Source organism: Folsomia candida, unplaced genomic scaffold (genome assembly GCF_002217175.1).
Source record: "Folsomia candida strain VU population unplaced genomic scaffold, ASM221717v1 Fcan01_Sc043, whole genome shotgun sequence".
NCBI lineage: Eukaryota > Metazoa > Arthropoda > Collembola > Entomobryomorpha > Isotomidae > Folsomia > Folsomia candida.
Window position 1 is genome coordinate 332,753 of NW_019091235.1, and position 20,707 is coordinate 353,459.

The 20,707-nt window shown below is 36.2% G+C and overlaps 1 protein-coding gene and 2 long non-coding RNA genes across 5 annotated transcripts; 2 read left to right on the top strand and 1 right to left on the bottom strand.

The window, feature by feature from the left end:
- The first annotated feature begins 2,554 nt into the window (after nucleotides 1–2,554).
- LOC118433154 lies at nucleotides 2,555–3,274 on the top strand. The gene is made up of 2 exons (XR_004833210.1): nucleotides 2,555–2,617; nucleotides 2,697–3,274. It is a non-coding gene; the product is annotated as an uncharacterized LOC118433154 (long non-coding RNA).
- A 1,746-nt stretch (nucleotides 3,275–5,020) lies between these two features.
- LOC110861639 lies at nucleotides 5,021–7,260 on the top strand. The gene is made up of 3 exons (XR_002549072.2): nucleotides 5,021–5,104; nucleotides 5,209–5,324; nucleotides 6,819–7,260. It is a non-coding gene; the product is annotated as an uncharacterized LOC110861639 (long non-coding RNA).
- A 2,237-nt stretch (nucleotides 7,261–9,497) lies between these two features.
- Nucleotides 9,498–16,996, bottom strand: LOC110861657 (neuroglian-like). 3 transcript variants are annotated; one of them, XM_035844854.1, is made up of 13 exons: nucleotides 15,528–16,996; nucleotides 15,006–15,277; nucleotides 14,274–14,441; nucleotides 13,962–14,079; nucleotides 13,863–13,884; nucleotides 13,317–13,465; nucleotides 13,131–13,237; nucleotides 11,716–11,735; nucleotides 11,578–11,635; nucleotides 10,973–11,517; nucleotides 10,609–10,880; nucleotides 10,461–10,520; nucleotides 9,498–9,992 (listed from the first exon to the last, which is right to left on the bottom strand). In XM_035844854.1, the coding sequence occupies exons 1-7, from the start codon at nucleotides 15,598–15,600 to the stop codon at nucleotides 13,155–13,157; spliced, it is 885 nt and encodes a 294-aa protein (XP_035700747.1). In that variant the 5' UTR covers nucleotides 15,601–16,996; the 3' UTR covers nucleotides 9,498–9,992; nucleotides 10,461–10,520; nucleotides 10,609–10,880; nucleotides 10,973–11,517; nucleotides 11,578–11,635; nucleotides 11,716–11,735; nucleotides 13,131–13,154. The 3 variants fall into 3 exon arrangements, with proteins under 3 accessions (XP_035700747.1, XP_035700748.1, XP_035700749.1); XM_035844855.1 differs by having other exon boundaries at nucleotides 9,498–9,766; nucleotides 9,840–9,992; nucleotides 10,973–11,635; XM_035844856.1 differs by lacking the exons at nucleotides 11,578–11,635; nucleotides 11,716–11,735 and having other exon boundaries at nucleotides 9,498–9,766; nucleotides 9,840–9,992; nucleotides 10,973–11,131.
- Nucleotides 16,997–20,707: the final 3,711 nt, after the last annotated feature.

Here is a 20,707-nt window from a genome sequence, read left to right on the forward strand (position 1 = left end):
ATTATGTGCAACTGGTCATTGACCGGTGCACCTGCAAACATGTGCAAGACTATCAGAATTCATGGCGGAACAGTTTGGTCCAAAAGCCTCGCATCTAGTGTCGAAATTGCCAGGCCTTGCACCGAGACAAGTAACCGAACTGGCTTCGATTTCCATGACAAATGGAAGTGGTAGCCCAGCATCACCTAGGCAGGCGGTTATCATCGTCAAGCAGAAACCTAAAACAAGTGGAAATGTTAGAAATATAATACATTATTTATGCACATCCTCGCTTGGAGAACATGCTGCATATAAATGGGCAGAAATCACAAGTGAAAATGCTTTTAAAAACGAAAATGAACAGGAAATATACAGTCAGTCCGATTCCTATGTATGTTAAATATGTATACTCGGACAACGGGGGACGAAAATTCCCACAATCAGAGCCTAACGATGGAGCGAAAATTCCCGAAAACTTTCCCCCGCTTTCGCGTTTGTACGGCAAATCGAACCCACAAAACGTAAATACATGAAACGTAGATTATGGACACAAGGAAATAATTGGTTTAGAAGTTCAGAATACGCGTTATGATGTTAGACCAGTAGCCAAAACCGTTCCATTTGGTCAAAAGCGTAAGAATGTAGGGTTGCGAAAGCTAAAAAAGCGCTTAGGTTATTTAATTTCAGGTGTATTTATAAAAGAGACATGTATATAGACGTATTCTACAAATAAATAAATCATATTATTGTAAATTATATTACTTTTATAATCCTATGCTCATTAAATATGGTGATAGCAGCTCATCTAAATTTGTGGTAACCACCATCTAAATCGGTGGCTGAAAAGGCTAAAGTTGGAAAAAATTCATCCGGTGGCGAATTCAGCTAAAATTTGTGGTAGATTTCAGCTTATTCGGTGGTGCATTAAATTTAACCCAGGTTACAACTTCTTGCATTTCTCGCACTCCTGCAAGAAATAAGTCTTGCAAAAAATCATTTCTCGTAGGAATTTTGTTTATGGCAAACCCTGGTAAGTAATTATAAAGAGCTACGTGAGAACTTTAAATGTGGGACACCGTACTTACTTGTTTACTTACATATTGCATATGACATTGTACCTTGAAACGTCTGCATATTTACTTAATACTTAATTTACTTCATCGTGATGGGTTGATTCTTATTTCTACTTTGCCTGTCTGACATGTGTACGAGGGGGGGACAAAAAGTAATCGGCCTCACCATGATCCAGTAATAAATTTGGGGTATTTGCTCTACAACTTTTCAATGTAGTCCCCTGCAAGGTCAACACACTTGGTCCGCTAAATTTCATATACTCTATCCCGATTTTATGTTTTCGAAAAAAAGTCAAAAACGCTGTTTTCACCTCATCAATCGTCGAAATCTCCTTCCCCTGAGGTTTTTTGGAAAATTTCGAAATATACAGCAGTCACTGGAGGCCAGGTGTGGACTGTAAGGGGGATGAATTTTGACATTTTTTGGTTTAAAATGGTAACCCTTGAAAAGTTTGGAGTTTTTACTGAAAATTCGTCGTGAGCGTTTTCGTGAGCAACGTGATTTATGTTCTCGTCTTTTCTCTCCAACGGCTTGGCTCAATTTTTTAAAATTAAGGTACAACAGGCACCTGGTCTCGTCGTTTTCGGAGCCGAAGCGTCCAGAAGCAGAAGTCCTTCTGAGTGCCGAAACCGGTGGCCAAAGCCATCATAGCAATTTCTGTTCCCGGTTTACTCCTTTATGGGTGGGTGCTTCCACTGTTTGTTGTTTTTTCTAATTTCAAGGTCATAACAATGAACCTAGGTTCATTACCCAGTGACTAAATGCATAAAGTACATGTTTCCGTTTTGAAGGTCCAAATCTACGTATCAAACCTGGGCTCAATTTTTTCGTTTTTTTTTCGTTTCGCTGTTTTTGATCACATCAGACGATCTCCTCGACTCGGCCGTGACCGTGAATTTTTAAGCTATGAGATCTGAGATACATATGAGTTTATCTTTCACTCCAACAAAAAAAGTTGGGCAAAATGACCCTCCTTCTAGGCGAGGCCGATTACTTTTTGTCCCCCCTCGTATACGCCTATAAGTTTGCGACTAATTTGCTGACATCGTGGGGTACCAGAGAAACACACCTAAACAATTTGTTGATGTGCGTGCAGTTTTAGGAAATTCGCAAATCTGAGTGATTCAAGTTATACCTACATGTAGAATGTGAAATTGACATTAATTGAACGACGTATAAAGAATTTGCGATTTTAAATTTGCAATAAAAATAAGTATTGTTCATGGTCTATTAACTTAATCAATAGAAACAAGATTGAGATGACGATTTATTGAGATGATATTCCAGTTGGCGAACTCCAGTAAGAATTAAATGTTAGAATTTTAACCGTACGAAATCTTACTTGACACAAATCGACACTTTAATTTACGCGTGTTAGTTAAAAAAATATACTGAATCCACATTAATATTGTAGATGATAAAGCTCATTAAATGTGTTTTGTGTTAAGTAGCGCAGCTTGTACTGTGCAAATTGGAACAAATATGTATTTAGGCCTGGTATAAAAAGGAGACTGATTTGCATTTGAAAATCATTCTGCAAACTTCTCTTCAATCTATCAATCAAGTAAGTGCATCTTTCAATTTTTTAAACCAGGAAATTTATAAATCATCTGATTTTGGAAATTTAATTGAAATTCGTACAGGTATTATCTGGCAAAAACCTGATTTGCGCATCTCGCCATAATGAAAATCGGGTTTATCCTCATTATATCAAATCTTCTCATCAAATATTTCCTTCTCCCGTTTTCCTCATCCAGTGACTAAAGCGTTACGCTTGATAAGGACACCCGTAAAAATTTAAAAAGGCTCGAAAATTTCCGAAAACTGTTCAACAATTTCTCAAAAATTCTCAAAAACTTTCCCGTTTTTTCGACAAAAGAGTTTCCACCACAAGTCGAAACCACCTGTATTTCTAACGATCCGACCTACTTTTAGATTTCTGCGCCATAATGAACGCCGCCTGTTCTGGGACACGGGAGAAACTAACAAGTTGTATAACAAGACGAGAGAAATCGATGACTTGCGTTGAACCGAAGGATGACAATTTTGAGCAAACGTGTAACGCCTTTGTGACAAACTGTGCAGTTGAAAAGGATGGGATTGCACAGATCTGCAGGTGTGAAACCACTTTAATAGGGGACATATTTGGTAATCTTATGTAATCCTTTCCGTGCAAAGTAAATAAATCTGGACAAAATAAATTAAATTGAGCAATATTCTACTAGAGTGTATGCGAGAATATTTATTTGTAAGGAACTTTTGTTCCGACATGGCATTCTGGGTCGTTTATAAATTACGTTAGGTGAGAAGGGGGAGGGGGGTTTAAGGCTCCAGTGATCATGGGACACATTTTAATTCGGTGGGGTCTAAAAAAATGTGTGCGCTAAGTAATTTATGAACGGTCTTTGGAAAAAAAGTGCTAATTTATTTGGATTTCGATAACGCGACAACTTTTGGGGAAAACATTGTCTTTGTATGCATACATACGGCATGTTACCAAATTTTGCTTAAAATCTGAAAATAGTATTAACGAATGTTAACGGAATCCCTCTTCTTGAACCTCAATAAGATGTGATAAATGATAACAGGCTCCATATAATTTTACATGATTTCGATTCGTCTGTATGAATCTATACTCTGTGTGTCGAAACGCCCAATAAAAGTATAACAAACTATATTAATCTTGTATCCTCGTGACCTGGTTGAAGAAGTTACATCTTTTAGGCAAGCGAGTAGTGGACATTTGTAATTTTGTATCCTGTGCATTGATCTTATGTATGTATGTATGTACATATTGGGAAAGTATTTTAAGATGCACTTGTACATACTTATACTAGTTTTGAATTTTTTGCGTCTCAACCTTCCCTTGTTTTATGTAATAAAATTAGGAGGTAAATAATCAACCGCGGAGGTACTATTTATAGCGCCCTATTTTTTTAATGATTACGGAGACGTTTTGTTACCAAATAATCCCAATCCCATGCAGGTGACGCCACTATTTAAAAAATAAAATCTTTTATTCATATAAAATAATCATTTTTTTAAATGATTGCTGGCTAGGTTAGGTTAGGTCCGACGGCATTATTTAGTAACACCGTCAATTATTTATTTTTCTTACAGCTTGAAAATAAAATCTATTTTACATATATTTAAATAATGCATTCGTAAGGATTTTAAATAGACTTCTGCATTACTTGCGCATTTATTTCACACAGGAAAGAACTGTGAGCAACTCAAGAAACAAGCGCCAGCTACGGGTCAATATCTTTAGAGAGTCACGGATTCCTCTGATTAGGGTAAATCCCTTATAGTACACTTCGTCCGCTAGATGATTTCTTACGGGTGGTTTTTCTAAGGGAAACACTGGTAGATATGCATATGTATTAAAAATGAACTATGTACATACATTTGTGAAACATAGCACAACGCACATACCTACTAACTTAAAAATGTGCGGACATTTCTAGGTATTTTAATAGTACAATGTGTGTACCTCGAGAAGTCTGCATATTTTTTAACGCTCTATTTCAACTATATTGCATTTTGTTTTCGCATGCTTTTCGTTTATTATGTATTCGTGTATGTACATATGTATATTTCTGCATACACATAAACGTACATAAGTTGTGTTAAAGTGCTTACATCGCCAGGTACCAAACGCACCATAAACAACTTGTACACTCATATATAATTATGAGTACAACATGCACCTAGGTTTAAACCTGAGTGTATAGAATGTGTAAATGATTTAATTAATTTAGTCTTGCCATTTAAAATGAATTTCACACTAGAATTTTCACCGTACGAAACCATACTTAACAAATTACTGAATTGACAAAGATGTACGTACTTTAAGTAACGCTACAACAAACGCCTAGATAATGACACGTCTTTAATATAAATAAATGTACATGTGTATCGTCATTATTAATAAACTATGTATGCATAATATTAGTTGGTAATTTTTATTGAATTTAATGAGCTGCGTATAAAAAGGAGGCTGATTTGCATTTGGAAATCATTCCAAATCTTCCCTCAATCTATCGATCAAGTAAGTGCATTAATTGATTGTCAAAATTTGTGTTCCCAGCTTTAAACTAAAAATAAAACAAAATGATATAATTAATTTAGATTTTTTTGATTTTGTAAATTTAGTTTCGGTTTCACTTCTGGAAAAACTTGATTCCCGCATCCCGTCATAATGAAAATTGGCTTTGTCGCCATTTTCGCCATGTCGCTGATCTTCTCAACGGATGCGCAAGTCCCACAAGGTAAAATCCTTATTTTTATATCATTCCGCACCCCCCTCCCCTTCCCTCTTTAGCATGAGCTAACATCAGTGTTTCGTTTCTTGCGGGTTTTTCTCATTTTTTGCACTGCAAAGCAAGAAATGCAAGAAATGCAAGGTGCAAGAAATGCAAGAAAGTGCAAGAAACACAGCGCCATCTAGCGACGCGCCTACAGAACTATGGCGGCGGGAAGGAGTTTCTTGCACTTTGCATTTCTTGCGGGTAAAAATAGCTGCAAGAAACCAATTTCTGGCGGTTATTTCTTGCAGGTGGTTACTTGCACCCGAAACACTGGCTAACATGTCATTTTGATACGTGCACTGTTACATAGAAACACAATTTTAACTGATACCAAGCAGTATGGACTTATCAAAGTACACCTGAGATGAAATGAATGATACGGTGTTATAGTATTTCGCATCGATGCCACCGAATTTAATTTAAAAAATTGCAAAATGAACTGCGGTTGCATGGATCACCTTACCATAGCTATTTTTGAATTATATGCAACCACCCCCCCTTAAAAAATGGGGGTAAAAAATTGGGAAAAATGAGAAAGCTAATGTACCCTCCGTAAAAAAAGAATTAGACCTCAAGTTGTATTTGACATTTTAATTCCCCCATAAATACAAACATTTTGATGCAGAAAAAGTTTCAAAATTTGAAAATCGGCGGTTTTTTTGCCTACATACAAATCACTAAAAAACTCCTTGTTTCGGTCATTTCTAGTCTGACAACCTGATGCCAGATTTTTCTCCTTGAGAAGAGCTACATTTTCAGCTTTTGTTGGCCGAGTAGAAATGACCGGAACAATGAGTTTTTTGGGGTCAAAGTTTCGGTCTGCTTATTATTCGAAAATTTTCAAAATTTCAAAAAAGTTGAGATTGCCACTGGATATCATCACACAAGTATCTGGGATCACAAAAATGTAAATTTTATGAAAATCCGAGCAAAATTGGATTTTTGGTGACAGTTGAAGTACACGAAAACAGGGCTTTTTTCGTGTTTTTTACACCTTTGAGTGGGTGTGGCGGGCGCAAATGGGGCCATGGCATCAAACCACTTCAGGGTGTTAGTAGACTCATAGGGTACTCCAACATATCCAAAGGGCATCAAGATCTGAAGATGACATGTAGAGGGTCTCTCCTCCTAAGCCAGGGCGGAGTTTGAGTGCACAAGAATCTTCAGCATGTACATGGACCATACCAGATTTAAAACAGTGTAGAATTTAATGTACAATATTCAAGAAATTATACCAGTTTCAAGTTCCCAGTTTACGTGTGCTTATAGAAAAATTAAAAATTAAAATTCGAGATTCAGTCAAATTAAAAAATAATTAGATAAGCGTATATTTTCCTTTTTTCGGGAAAACTTTCACGCGCAATTTCCGCCTGTTTATTTACTTATATGTAGCATGTTCATCAGGTGAAGGATGTGCAAAATGTATCATATTTCTAATCTTTCCGACTCATTTAGATTTCTGTTCCGAGATGACAGACGCCTGCCTTGCTGATGGTGGAGTTACACTTATAAGATGCGGGGATATCCAATCCAATACGGTGATTTGTACCAATCCGCAGTCTGGCGGCAGTTTCGACGCGAGGTGCCGCGCTTTTGGACCGAACTGTGTAGTCACAATGGTTGGGATTGAGCGTTGGTGCACGTGCAGAGGTCAATGACCAATTGTCTTTGGAAGTTTGAACTTGTTTGAGGATTAATGGCAATGAGTAAATCTGGACAAAAAATAAAATAAATTTATTTGAGCAGTACGTACTATTCGACGATTATGTACATATGTATCATCCTATGTACTTAGGCGAGCAAATGTCACCACATTTGCATAAATCTCACTGTGCCCATTTTTGTCAATACATATTTCATGCTGAAATAAACTATCTGTCTCGCGAATGCGTCCAAATATGCAAATGAGGTGACTAGCATAAGTAATTTGACTTTATGTTTACATTTATTTGTACAAAACCTTTGGGGGATGAGACATTGAAAGAAGAGAATCGTTATATGCGTTTCGATGACATTAAATACATGCATAATTTCGGTTACTGTTTGGAACTATGTATGATGGTTTTAGCAGGGTTCGGAACCCGGGGTGTTTTCCAGAAAAACCCAACTCCGTGGGTTTTTCCGGAATTTTTGTGGGTTTTTGTAGGTTTTTGTAGGTTTTTAAAGATTTTGGGGCAGATTGAACCAAAGTTCCTAAAATTATGTATTAAGGAAAAACTTATTTAATATGCGAATTTATCGTGCAATTTTAATCATTATCATTAACTTTTAAGGCAGTATTTAGTCTCATGCCAAAATTGGGTTGTTGCTGCTCAGTAATAGTAGTATCTACCAGCACAGTAGAGTCATATATACAGTATGTAACTTATTTAATGCTACGATTTTTAATTTCAAATTCAACTTCAATTTTCCCAAGAACAGGTTGATATTTCAAAATTGTTTTCATACCAATTCTTCACCATATATTGGACTACATTGAGGCCAATTTTCAGAGGGATGGAGATAAAACTGTAGAATACACAAATATTTTAATGTCAAAATATTGCGAATGGCACGTTACATAATTAATGCTACGATACACATCCGGTACAAATTTGCAGTCTTTCCTAAATACAGAGCAGAATTTCGAACGGATAAACAATTCTGTAGTATTTCTGCTACAAATGAAAATAATCTGCCGAATTAAAATAAATAAATTACAAAGGACACCGTTCTCAATATCAAAGTATTGGGAAAGTGACCTCCCTCCATTAATAACGCCTAACTTTAAGGAAACTTTGGATACAATTTAAAATACACGCAGGATCTGTTCCAAGGCTCACCGGAGAAACGGAAACTACAGGACCTGTAGCGAATTGTAACCGTCAGGGTCGTAAACCCGGTAAAACACCACACCCGCACGCGACGATTGTAAAAACAGTGACAATGATGCTTGTCTGTCCGCGCCAGAAATTGTGAAAGATGTTCAAAGTGACCGTTTTACTGCTGTACAACTATGAATGATTAGACACAGGCTGATATTCGCAGGAATATCTGGGGAAATTCCAAATTCCACACAATACATCTTAGCGAATAATCACAAGAAACGCTTTGCGTGGGCAATGTAAAGAGAAGATGATCCCATGGCTACCGGAAACAATTTTTGTTCTCAGATTAGACCCTAATTCAACTTTTTAGCTCAGATGGAACGATAAGAGTGCGGAAGGAGCCCAAATAAGTCTTAAGAAATTGATTTCTGAGACAAGCTATTAAACATAGCAGAGATAAGGAAATCAGGGCTATTTGTACCGCCAAATCCTGATGTGAAACTTTCGAAATCTTGCAGGGAGATAAAGTTTTGGGGCAGTTTATGTTGCCTCAGTGTAGTAACATTGACGTGCGTCGCTGGGATCATGACCAAAGAGGTTTACCTTGATTTGTTAGAAATAAATATTGGCCAATTCTCAACAAAGACAGACTTTGGTCAGAGATTTATTTTCAGAAACGTCGCATATTAGACAAATATTACAAAAATCATCTCAAAATGCATCAAGGACAATGATACAAAGGTTTTGGACTGAATTTCAAATTTCTTGACCTCAACTCGATCGATCATAACCCAAAAATTCTGCAGCGTCTGGTGACAGCATTAAAACTGACAAGCACGGCTCCCCGGCACACCCGTCATCACAGAAAAGTTAACAAACATCGACCGTAGCGTAACCGAAGGGTTTGTGGATTAGATTACCAAACGATTTCAATCAGTTATTGGGGTCTGACGAAATATTGAACCGCTAATACCCCCGTAGCATTAATTATGTAACGTGCAATTCGCATTTTTTTGATATTAAAATATTTGCCGATTTAACAGTTTTATCTCCATTACTTTGAAAATTTGCATCAATGTAGTCCAATATATGGTGAATAATTGGTATGAAAACAATTTTGAAATATCAGCCTGTTCTCGAGAAAATTGAAGTTGAATTTGAAATTAAAAATCGTAGCATTAAATAAGTTACATACTGTATTTACCGGGTGGTAATAAAATTTCTTACATAGTGTAGAGTGTACATACATATATTCCGAAATACAAATGTTGAGAAGATTTTTATTTTTATGGTCTTTTTTCGCACATAGCTCATAAATATTGTGGCGTTATTTAATAAATATTAAATATCGATTCACATGTCTCATGAGATTTTCCGTTAATGCATAGCTGCCCTTTCATGATTAACGATATGTAACGAAGAACATCAACGATAATTTGAGGAGATGATTTTATTTTAACAATTGAATACTTTTAAAAATACCTGACAAATAGGAAAGTGTGAATTAATTACTTATTCATATCGTATGGTGGAGTTTGCAGACTCAGAATGATTCCCACAGGCCTTCATCGGTTCCTTAGAAATCGTTGCTAACGACTGCAAACAATTTCGACCAGGTATTTTGTCGACCATGATAAATTTCTCATAAATATAAACATTACTTAAGTACCTTATAATTCAAACCCTCATAGGCGTCCAAGATGGCGCCCGTACTTTGAAATACAGTGGAACTAATATTTTTTATTTCATCTAAGATTGCAACCCGGTCCAGCTGAAACCTTTGAAGTTGTTTCACAAATTGGCATGTCTCATTTAAAGATGCCTGTATATACATAATTAAAAAGGTATTACTTATTATTTCTGAGACGCGCTCTAAAAAATTAGGTGACATCCACTGCCTACTGGTTATTTGAATGTGTCCGTAACCGTACTGCCATGTAATATATGTTTACCCCACGGTTACATTTAATACCAGCGCCTCAGAAAATTTACCACAAGTCAGTAACAAATTTACTTAACAATGGTAAATATGGTAATGCCTGGCTGCCGGATTTTTCAGAGTTTAAATATTGTTGCACTGCGGTCATACAGAATTTTTGGTGATATTTTGAACCCATAAAGATGTCTGTATTTATCTGTATATAATTAATAGAGGACGTGACATTTTCCTTTTACGGAGACGTCCATAAATTATGTCAAAGCATGATATCATTGGACCCCCTTCCCCTCTCGAGTGACAATTTATGGAATGGAAGATCCCTAAAATGAAAAACCGCGCGTATACACATACCATTCGAACTTCCGAAATTAGTATGCCCAATCGGTAATCTGACGCTACAAGATCTGCCATCTGAAAGGTTAGAAATCTGTGAATTTAAAAATTCAAAGCGGGGAGCTTCAAAGTTAATAAAAAGTTCATAATTTTGACCCAAACTCACGTCTGGGGAGATTAAGTCACTTCTGGAGTGATTCTTATCCGTGAAATTTTTACAATCATCCAACCTGGTCTTGAGTAGCTCTGCCGAATTTTTAACGTCTGTCTTAAAACGCTCCAATATCTCGTGGAATGTTGCATTCAACACTGCCAGATCGCCCCTCGTGGGAACATTTGGTAACTGTTCGGTACTTTCTGCAGGTGGAGTGATCACGTTGACATAGACGTCTTTATACACGTATCCGTAAATGTTGGTAGCGTTGCAGCCGTAATTTCCTGCACACAATGAGTGATAAGCATATGAAAGTTCAACGGACGGTTTCGCCCTTCGTAATTATGTATTTACTACGTAATCCAAAGTCTATCACCTATATCTGAATGCGCAATGTTTCGAATAATAATCTTTCAACTTCCAACTTTCTCTCTCCTTGGATTAGGTTCTGCTTCTGCTAAATCTTTTCCGTTATGGACCCATTTAATTTCTGGGGCCGGTTTTCCCCCGTTGCACTGAAACTCGACCGTTTCCCCTGTGCAATTAAATAGATAAAGGATAAAATGTTGATTTTTATGCTTATTGTTTTTTAATTTAAGGACAAACTACACTATTAGAAATCTGGTAAACTATAAATTTTTTAGTATTAAAGTTGTTACAGCTTCTTATTAAAATTATACCGGGCCGTAAAATTTGCAGCCGATTTGGTCAAACTTTTGTACGAAAGTATTAGGTAGTAGTACATACACGGTATTGCTTATCGATACCACTTTGGCCAAGTCATACACGAATAAGTACCTCTTGGGATTATTTTGACACTGGATTTCTAAGAGTGTAGTCTACCAAGACCTGGCAAATACAAATATTTGCTATCTTTCGCAACATTCTGTATTTCTGGTGCAACAATGAAATACGGGGCGGCTAAATGAAAAATAAATTATTAAGACAAGATTAAACCATAAAAAAATGTCGGATGCCAACCGTTGACGGTCAAGTGGACCGAGTAGGATATGGGCGAACCAACTCCGTTCGAGGCTTCCTGAGAACGTAACACAAACGAGATAAAAATATACATATTTACTTATTTATCTACTTGTGCTTGTGCAAGTTTTTCCTTACACAATTATAATCTCCTTCATCTTCAAGTTTAGGATCATAAAAAAAATATTCAAGTTCATTACCGAGTTTCTGTTTCAACATTTTTAAAGTGACAAATTATAACTACAAAAGGCGTTAGGACATGGTTTTGACGAATTCATACCTTAATTGCGGGATGGTTTTTAGTCGTAGAGATTTCTAACTTTTTTTATGTGAAAGCCCATGTCTCAAACTATAGGTAAGCATATCTGGCTTCCGATTTTGTGTACTCTGCGAAATGAGGCAAGGTCAAATTTGGAGAGGTGTCCTTTTTTAGTTTTCCAAACCAGTGTACTTATAAAATGGCGTTGAACAAGATATTTTTTTCTGAGGTCCTGATGCAAAAATCGTCTTTGCGACTATTATTAAGGGACTTAGCATGCTTTTCACTATATAATACCACGTTTGCCTTATGTTTATCTTTTAAGTCCGTTTTGCAGTCTAATTTCATACTTGTCCTAATGGAATGCGCTCTTTAACGCAACTCTTCCACTTTCAAGGCCCCCACATTTTACGACTTTTATGCTAAAAATCCCTAACGTGGTTTTTATCCAAGGTACATATAGTATATTGCACTGTAAGTACTTTTGACAAAATTTTGATAAGTGGTTACACCCCACGGACTGAGTTTTCATCAGACCTTGTAAAATTATTGGAAAAGTTCCCGTCGTTTTCGATGTCGAACTTCAGAAATAATTTAACTAACCAAAACGCAATAATTTTATTATTTTGTCACTTGCACCTTGTAGATAAAATAGTTCTGCAGTAAGGGACACAAAAAGATTAGTAAAATTTATTTTCGAAAAAATTTGACCATTAATTTACCAAATTAGTTCACGAGTTTTTTAGGATTCCGCGACAGCTGATTCGCTAGGTTCCTGCTCCAAAACTGTTTACACAAAATCTTCACTGTTTAATTTAATATTATTTGGGACACTTAGAGCTTTGCCCTTAATCTTCATTTGACCGAGTGGATCCGCATTCAAGGTCAGCAGGTCAATTTTCCTATGCACGGTCCGATTGATTACTTTTCATGAAAAAGTATCAGCGACGATGGAGGCCCAACGTTATGTAATTCATTGTGGATTATTTTATAATTAAATGCAATGATTATCTAGGGTGGTAATATTAATAATCATTCACCTCTGACCTCTTAGGTTATCATGCTATATGAGTAATTCAGTTTGGAAAGTGTTTTTTTGGCTCCTTCCAACTCTGGGGGCACTGGAGGGGGCATTTATAAAGCTATCGGCCTAAAATTTTAAACATATCTTTTTGAGAGTATTATCTTGCAACTGACCAAAAATCAGTTCAAAATTCAACTCCCCGCCAGAGATATTCACCCGCGAATTCGTCAAAACCATGTCCTAACGCCTTTTGTAATAATTTGGGTTTACCTTCAAAATCGACATTGTTGAGTGTCATCGTCTTCCCGTAGTTAGTAAATTGGACATCAATGGGAAGAAAGGCGCCCTTCTTCGTCCACTGTATCTCTGGCAGGGGTCTATGAAGCAAGAACAGTTACAATTAATACCATAGTTTTTTTCTAGTGGTCAAGGCTACATAAAATAAATCTTTCTCACGTTCCCCCACGATGCACCAAAGCGACTTTGAGCTTCCCTTAAGGGCCGAAGTGTTTCTTTCCGTGACGTATTGCAAACTCGGAGCTGTGGAGGAACTATTGGTGTGCAAGACATGTAACGACACCATGCTCCCGAGTCGATATTCACCTCTGTATGGGACAAAAAAGTAGTTATAATTCCATTGCATGAGGGTTTTGAACTTAAAGTTTTATGTCTCAACTTTGCCATCTTCCATTTACATAGGTTCAAATGGTGATTTTGAAATATGTTCATCGCCATGCATTTTTTAAACTATGATTTTATCTCATCTACACATCGTTAGTGTTTAGGTTTGCAATATTATGACGCTAGAATTTTCATTCTTTTATCTTTTTTCATAGAAAAAAAACTAAGATTCTAAGTTTGCAATTTCTAAAAAAATTATTACGTCTATTGAATAAAATTTACATTTTTTTCAAAAAAAGGAAGTGAGCATGTTATAAAATCGCTATTTGAACAAATCTTACGACACCTATTTTATGATGCAAGGAATATCCCTCTACTCACCCGAATAATGAATAGGCGGAACCTGTAAATTAGACGAAAGGAAGTTAATGGAATGAATTTATCAGTGTACACTTTACAAAAAATTAATACTTTCCGTACAAGTGTACCAGTACTCGGAGGTTCTGTCATTTCGAGTTACATTTGAAAACCAGAGGGTTCCCTCAGGGTCCACAGTCATCCGAGACGAGTTGATACTTAGAAGGGCTCCTTGCGGGGTCTACAAATTACACGGAAGTTAGACTACATAAAACAAATTGGATTGTATTTTGAGTTTTACAAATCGTTTTTGCCAATTTCTTTGTTTTTGGTGGTTTTTAACTTTGTAAATTTGTTAAATAAGTTACGCCCATTAATGAATTGCTAACTCAGATATTTTGTCGTAATGCATACTGAACTTTGGGGGAAACTTACACTCAAAATCCAGTAGATCCTAGGCTTTGGATATGCATATGGAGGATCGCACGTCATCTTGAACGGAGCCCCCTCTTCTGCCGTAGTGGTGAGGGGTCCCTCATCCGTGTTGAAGGAGTCCATTTGAGCTTTCCTCACATTTACTGAATTACTTGTGGCTGTCCCTAACTACCAAGAAATTATTAAAATACTCTAAATAGTTTACAAAACTTTGATTATTCCAACATGACCATGGTCAGATTTGCATTTCTATTTAAATAACTTGTAGACAAGTCGTAACCCGCGGATGCACTACAGTGCTTTCTTGTTTTGGATAACGATTAAACAAAGCCGGGATGAGAACACCCTTTGAAAAAGTTTTGAAAGTTTCAGGGAATTTTCGACCATTTTAAAGATATTTTCGAACCTTTTCAGAATTTTTGAAATTGGTCTGGAATTTTAGCACATTTTAGAAAAATCTTGGCCCATGTTTGGGAAATTGGTTGTGCGAATTTTCTGGTAGGTTCTTCCCCCCATTTTCCAGAATAAAAATATTTATTATTTAATAACGACGTAATGACTGTTTGGTGCATGATTTTTTAACTTCATTTTGATTTACGACAAAACATTTCTGTAATGATTACTCAAAGATAGAGCTTTTTATGTCTTCCGGTGACAATTTATCTCAAAATTATTTAGCCTGTAAATAGTTATCGATAAGCTATTTAAAAAATTTAAATATTATTGGCCAACCTTGTTACTTGCAAAACATTGATATCTCCCGGCATCCTCATTTTTGGGGGCAGTGATGATCAGCGTGCCACTTCCGGATCGTTGTGAAATCCTACCATTTTGTTCCAGCCAGTTGAACTCTTTTCCGTTCTTCGTCCATCTGTAGGCAGGGGCTGGATCACCGTCTGCGTCGCATTGGAGAATGAACGGCTGGTCTGTCTCGCCTTTTCGGGGGACTTGGAAAAGAAGCTCGTCGTTAGGAGGCTCCTTTTTTATTGATGGAGGTGATCGGACTACATGCAAAAAATTGTAACAATTACAAAAAATTTGGATTTCCGTACAATGTTAAAAATAATGCTATCCTTTTGAAAATTAACCGCCATCTTAATTCTAAATTAAATAAGTCATACATTTTATCATGACTTAAGCAAAGTAAATTATACTCTAGATTTAGTATAGCTTAATATAAAATTTGGACTGAATTTATGCACTTTTCAAAGGGGTAACATTATTTTAAATTGGGTAATTAAATATTTTTTGTACCCATCGATGTAACTTGCGAGAAGGCAATTATCTCTAGAAGAATTAGGAATGCAGGTAATATTAAGGATGGCATTCTTCTGCGGAATATATTTATTTTCGAATGGTAATTATTTTCCTCTTTGACCCTATGTATGTATCCTTTACTAAGGAGTAAAATAAATAACTGGAAATTGAAATTCAATTGAAATCGGATGGGACCCAAATATGTAAGAATGAACTACGCTGTGAAATACTTTTTTCCACGTATGAGCTACATATTTTATTTAGAACTTTACACGACCAAAACACTCTTGCAAGTGAGGATTATCTAGCTAACAAATACATATAAGCAAACCTACATACATTTGTATGTTGCTTTACTACATATAATTAAATACACACGTGCCCATATGTTCATAGTATTAGCATAAATTATACAATTAAGATCGTATTACACTCGTTACCAGTTTAAGATACAAGGCTTTTAAGACAAGACAGAATATATTTAGCACTGCATTTGTGTCCAAGGAGATTATTATTTAATAAATCAGCGAGGAACGTCCAGCTTGATTAATTAGAATTAATGGAACAGTTTTGCAGATAGAAACAGGTTCGGATAAACAGGCTACGTGAACAACTACCTATGTACATACATATGTAGATCTCTTCAAAGCGTCCCTAAACCGGACGGTAATAATCTTATCCACCATCCTAATTTACATAAATACATACATCTTGTTTTATACTAGAGGAGATTTTTTTGCATACAAAGCTAATGGCAGACAACCTCATGTTTCAAAATTAAACTGGTTTAATTTTCGTAGATGTGACTAGCTTCCGCTAATTCATTTTAGTTTGGTGTAGAATTAATTAATTGCCACCACATATGCAGTTGGATATTTTTCTTCACAAACAAACCAATATGTATGTACTAAAAAGTGATTTTTATTGTTTTTCGTAAAAAACCTCAGAAATTTTAAAATTCTTAGTATATATTTACTAATCACACGTCACATGTGTGTACTAAGTATGTAAATATGTATTTATTATTTCAATATCATACTTAATGGAGATTTATTTCTTAGAATTATGATGACAGCTTTCCAGATTGCAAAACAAGCTGCTGGCGTAGATATTTTCACAAAAAGTTCATGTAAAAATGTAGATGCATTTTTCCTTGCAAAGAACAAAACTTGTCCCACAACTTTGGGACAAATTTTGTGCGACGCATAAGTAATGCTACTCGGTTTTTAAAATAATTATGGAAAATGGGAACATATTTATCATAATCAGTACATTATTGATTGATTGCTTACATTCATATTTACATAATTATTATCCATGTTCCATTATATAATTACAATAGACAAATGGAGAACTTCGCGACAATATTGTTGATACAGTCAAAAGCAAAACTTTACGACATATGGAAGAGACTTTTGGGACATGTTATTCAAATGGGGAATTAAAGGCCGTAAAGTTTTGCACCGCGTACCTTTCCGAATAATTTTTTTAACGCTGTGATATAATTTTTATTGAATAAAGCGTGCAAAAGTAGGGGGTGACGTGGTAAATTATTTTTGTCGCCGAATTTTTTTCAAGGAACTACAAGGAGTTGAAAGAATTAATTTGGAGGAGACTTTTGGGACAGCCATAAGCACAATGTGTTGTCCCAAAAGTCTCTTCCAAAATTAATTCTTCAGAGCATACTCACATCATGCACCCACTACGTCATGGGGACCACTGGCTGCTGACCACGGTCGAAGTGAAGACCAGAATTCTTCAGCTGTATGATCCTTTGGATCACGACAAAAATTATCTCAAGAATATAACAGATAATTTAACCCACTTGTTTGAAGAAGTTTTCATCCAGAGAAGAGTTGGCGAACCCCAAGCAAAAAAAAAATGGACGGTGGAATTCCCAGGCTGTCCTAAACAGCGGGATTATTCATCATGTGGAATTTACACAATCAAATACGCGCTACAATACTATCAAGCTTTCCCACATATCAAGCAAATTGAAATCCACCAAAATGAAACAGAGGATCAGCTCAGAATGAATATTGCAAAGGAGATGATTAACTCCGAGGAACGCAAACCGTTTTTGGCAAAATTTGGAGAGGATGCAGAGTTATTCATCAAAAATCTAAAGTTACAAGACCCCAGCGTAATAAAATCTCTGCAGAGCAAGTAAGTAACTTATTTTGGAAAAATTCATTAAAATATCATAGTAACTAGTTCGTGAAACTTATTTAGTGACCTAAAAAATTGTGAAACTTATTTAGTAACCTGAAAAACTCGAGCAAACCCAGTATGCAAAGCGAGAATGCCAAACAAACAAGACGAAGGTATGCCAGTATAAAAGCCAATTCATTTATCATGATGCAATATTTTATTATAAAATTGTGTAAAATAATTAAATTAGTAGAAACTCCCGAAATTCGCAAGCAGGATAAACGACCTCGAAGGATTTGTATGCATTTTGTAAGTTCCATAAAACATTTACCAATTGTTTGCAGACCCGAAATGCAGAATTCGTCCGGAACTGAGGGTGGTGAAATTACCACATCCAATTTGGAGAGTAAATTTCGAAATATAGTTTCGGAAATCTTAACTGACCAACATGGAAATTTGGGTAGCATTACATACAGACATTTAGAATTTACATTAATCAAGTGTCATGAATTCGCATAATAAATGTTGGAAATACTTTTAGCTAAGCAGAGGACAAGGGTTAAAGCTCTAGGGAAGGACCATGTAGCTAAGGAGAAAGAGAAGTACCGGCGATATAAGTACGCATCCTCTATAATTTAATTCATAGCGGGAAAAAAACTGAAATCACTTTTCCACGGTCGAAATGAAGACAAGAACCCTTCAACTATACGATCCTCTTGATCACGAGCCAAATTATGTAAAGAATAGCACAGATAACCTAACCAATTTTTTAAAAATCTTTCACCCTAAATGGAATTTGCGAACCACATACACAAAAAAATGGACCGTCCCAACAAACAACGGGATTCATCGTCTTCTGGAATATACCTGATCAAATACGAGCTGCAATACTTTCGAGCTTTCCCTAACGTCAAATAAATTGACATTTGCCAAACATTAGAGGATCAACTAATAATGGATATTGCGCAAGAGATGATCAATTCCGAGGAAGCAAAACAGTTTTCCTCTAAGGCAGAAAAGTTAGTAGTAACAACAGCACGCATTTTGTAAGATTTAATGTTTACCCAGGGACAAATTTTGACAAACTTAGTGGATAAATGGATCGCTCCAGAATCCGACCACTCCTGTAGAATATGAACGAGGCAAGTGTCATCGCTGAGGGTTTTCGTGGAACGGACTATCAAAAATACCCCAAGCACGAAGGTTGATAGAAATCAAGCACATGTGAAACAGATTCATGATTCAACGGGTAGATGTTTATGTAGCCGTGGATAAATATAATTACTGGGTGGCTTTGTTATAGATGGACTTCATTTGCCAAGTCTGCAAATCATTTTTTTTACGCAAATGATATAATTCCTGGCGAATGAAATCATATACATCGATGTGCGGAAAAAAATTGCTAATGCCCATTTTCGCACATACATACCTTCGCACCACATTCTTTGCATTAAATAAGGAACCTCCGAAAGCATATATTAACCGAATTTATGATGCAGTCATTGACAAAAATCCGGCGAGCGTAGTTAATGAGAATTGTTCTGCTCCAACCATTTAATTACTTCACACTGTCATCACATTATTTAGGCGGAAATGTATGGGTTTATCACCTTAATTGAAGTAAATAACAGACAAGGGTTTGGGGGTACGTGCTCGACGATTATTAGCCTATTTCGCCTGTTTGGAGACAAATCATTGCCAGAAGAAATGTTCAAAGCGTAGTGGAACAAGTTGGAAGGATATAATCTTCAAAATCTAATGGCGCCCGAATGGTCTTCATCAGACACACGATAAACCTCAGGAAAAACGCGTTGTCAAAATTAACATATCTGGGGTAAAAGAAATTGGTAATACCTTGAAGGTGCAACATCTAACCATCTGGAGCATTTGCAAACTATCCGAAACGTTGACAAGGTAAGCGAGGACGCTTAATCCTCCAAAAAAGACGTAAACATTCCCGATTCAATTGGGGAATCCAAGATGATGATTATGCGTGTACTTATATACATTTTGAGCTTCACAGGTTGGCAAAATCCCTCGCCAACCCATAAAATGCAGGCGTAGATGGGTAATTATTTCCACAAAACACGTACCAGCTGTTTTGCGTACATAGGCAAGATATACGATATGATATGAGGGTAATGGTTGAATTGGTATCCCAAGTCGGATAATTCCAAGTGTTCCGAGGATGCGAAGTCATCCTTACTACCAAGGGGCAGCAAATGCATTGGAGTATAATTATATGCGCCTTACTGTTCGGACATGGGGTAATTTAAATGGTCAGAGTCTAATAGGGGCTTACGCTGGGTTTGACGTTGCAAAAAGTTTAGGGCCAATTCTTGGTAGTTAACTGACCATTGAAGCAGCACAATATATCTCAATAACAAGTCCAACTATCCTTAATTCTTCAACTTCATAAATTAGATTAAACCTGGACACATGATGCAACCTTGGTTCAGACATACGTTTTCTCCATAAACGAACTTGGCAACTTGTCTTAGGGTTCCTCTGCAATTGACGCTTCCTGCGTCGATCGGAGATCTTCCATCCAAATGATCAATCCAAAGTATTCCCAGGAAGGAGGAAATCCCTGAAGAATTCTTTATAATTCAAAATTACTTATCTTGGTAGATAATTGCCATGTAAATATGTAAAATTTATGTATTTTACCTGCAAGGTAAAAATGTGACGATAAATCAGTGCTATTTTCCTTGGTCGATTGTTCCTTTGGGGATTGCTTGGATTTGCTTTCCAGGACAATTTAAGGACATTATTTATCACTACTCCATCAACACAGCCTCCCGTGGAATGTGGCATCTTTAGGTCTAGAAAATAAATACATATGTAGCTTAATTGCACTAGCTTGAAATTTTAACGATTAGTTTAGCTAAATTTTAAATTACATCAATTTTTAATAAATAATAATAACTCCACTACGCAGAAGATTTTAAATTATTTTTTCATTGTGGAAATATTGTGTGGTGTACATATGTAGAAACTAACGGCAAATTTATGAACATAAAAAT

Bases quoted from the DNA above. Each gene is read 5' to 3' on its own strand.
- LOC110861657 (XM_035844856.1), bottom strand. From the start codon at position 15,600: ATGCCATCCTTAATATTACCTGCATTCCTAATTCTTCTAGAGATAATT. The intron at 13,885-13,961 runs GTACGGAAAGTA...TCTAATTTACAG, and splicing joins CTCCGAGTACTGGTACACTT to GTTCCGCCTATTCATTATTC. The intron at 13,466-13,862 runs GTGAGTAGAGGG...TGTCCCATACAG, and splicing joins TCCGCCTATTCATTATTCGG to AGGTGAATATCGACTCGGGA.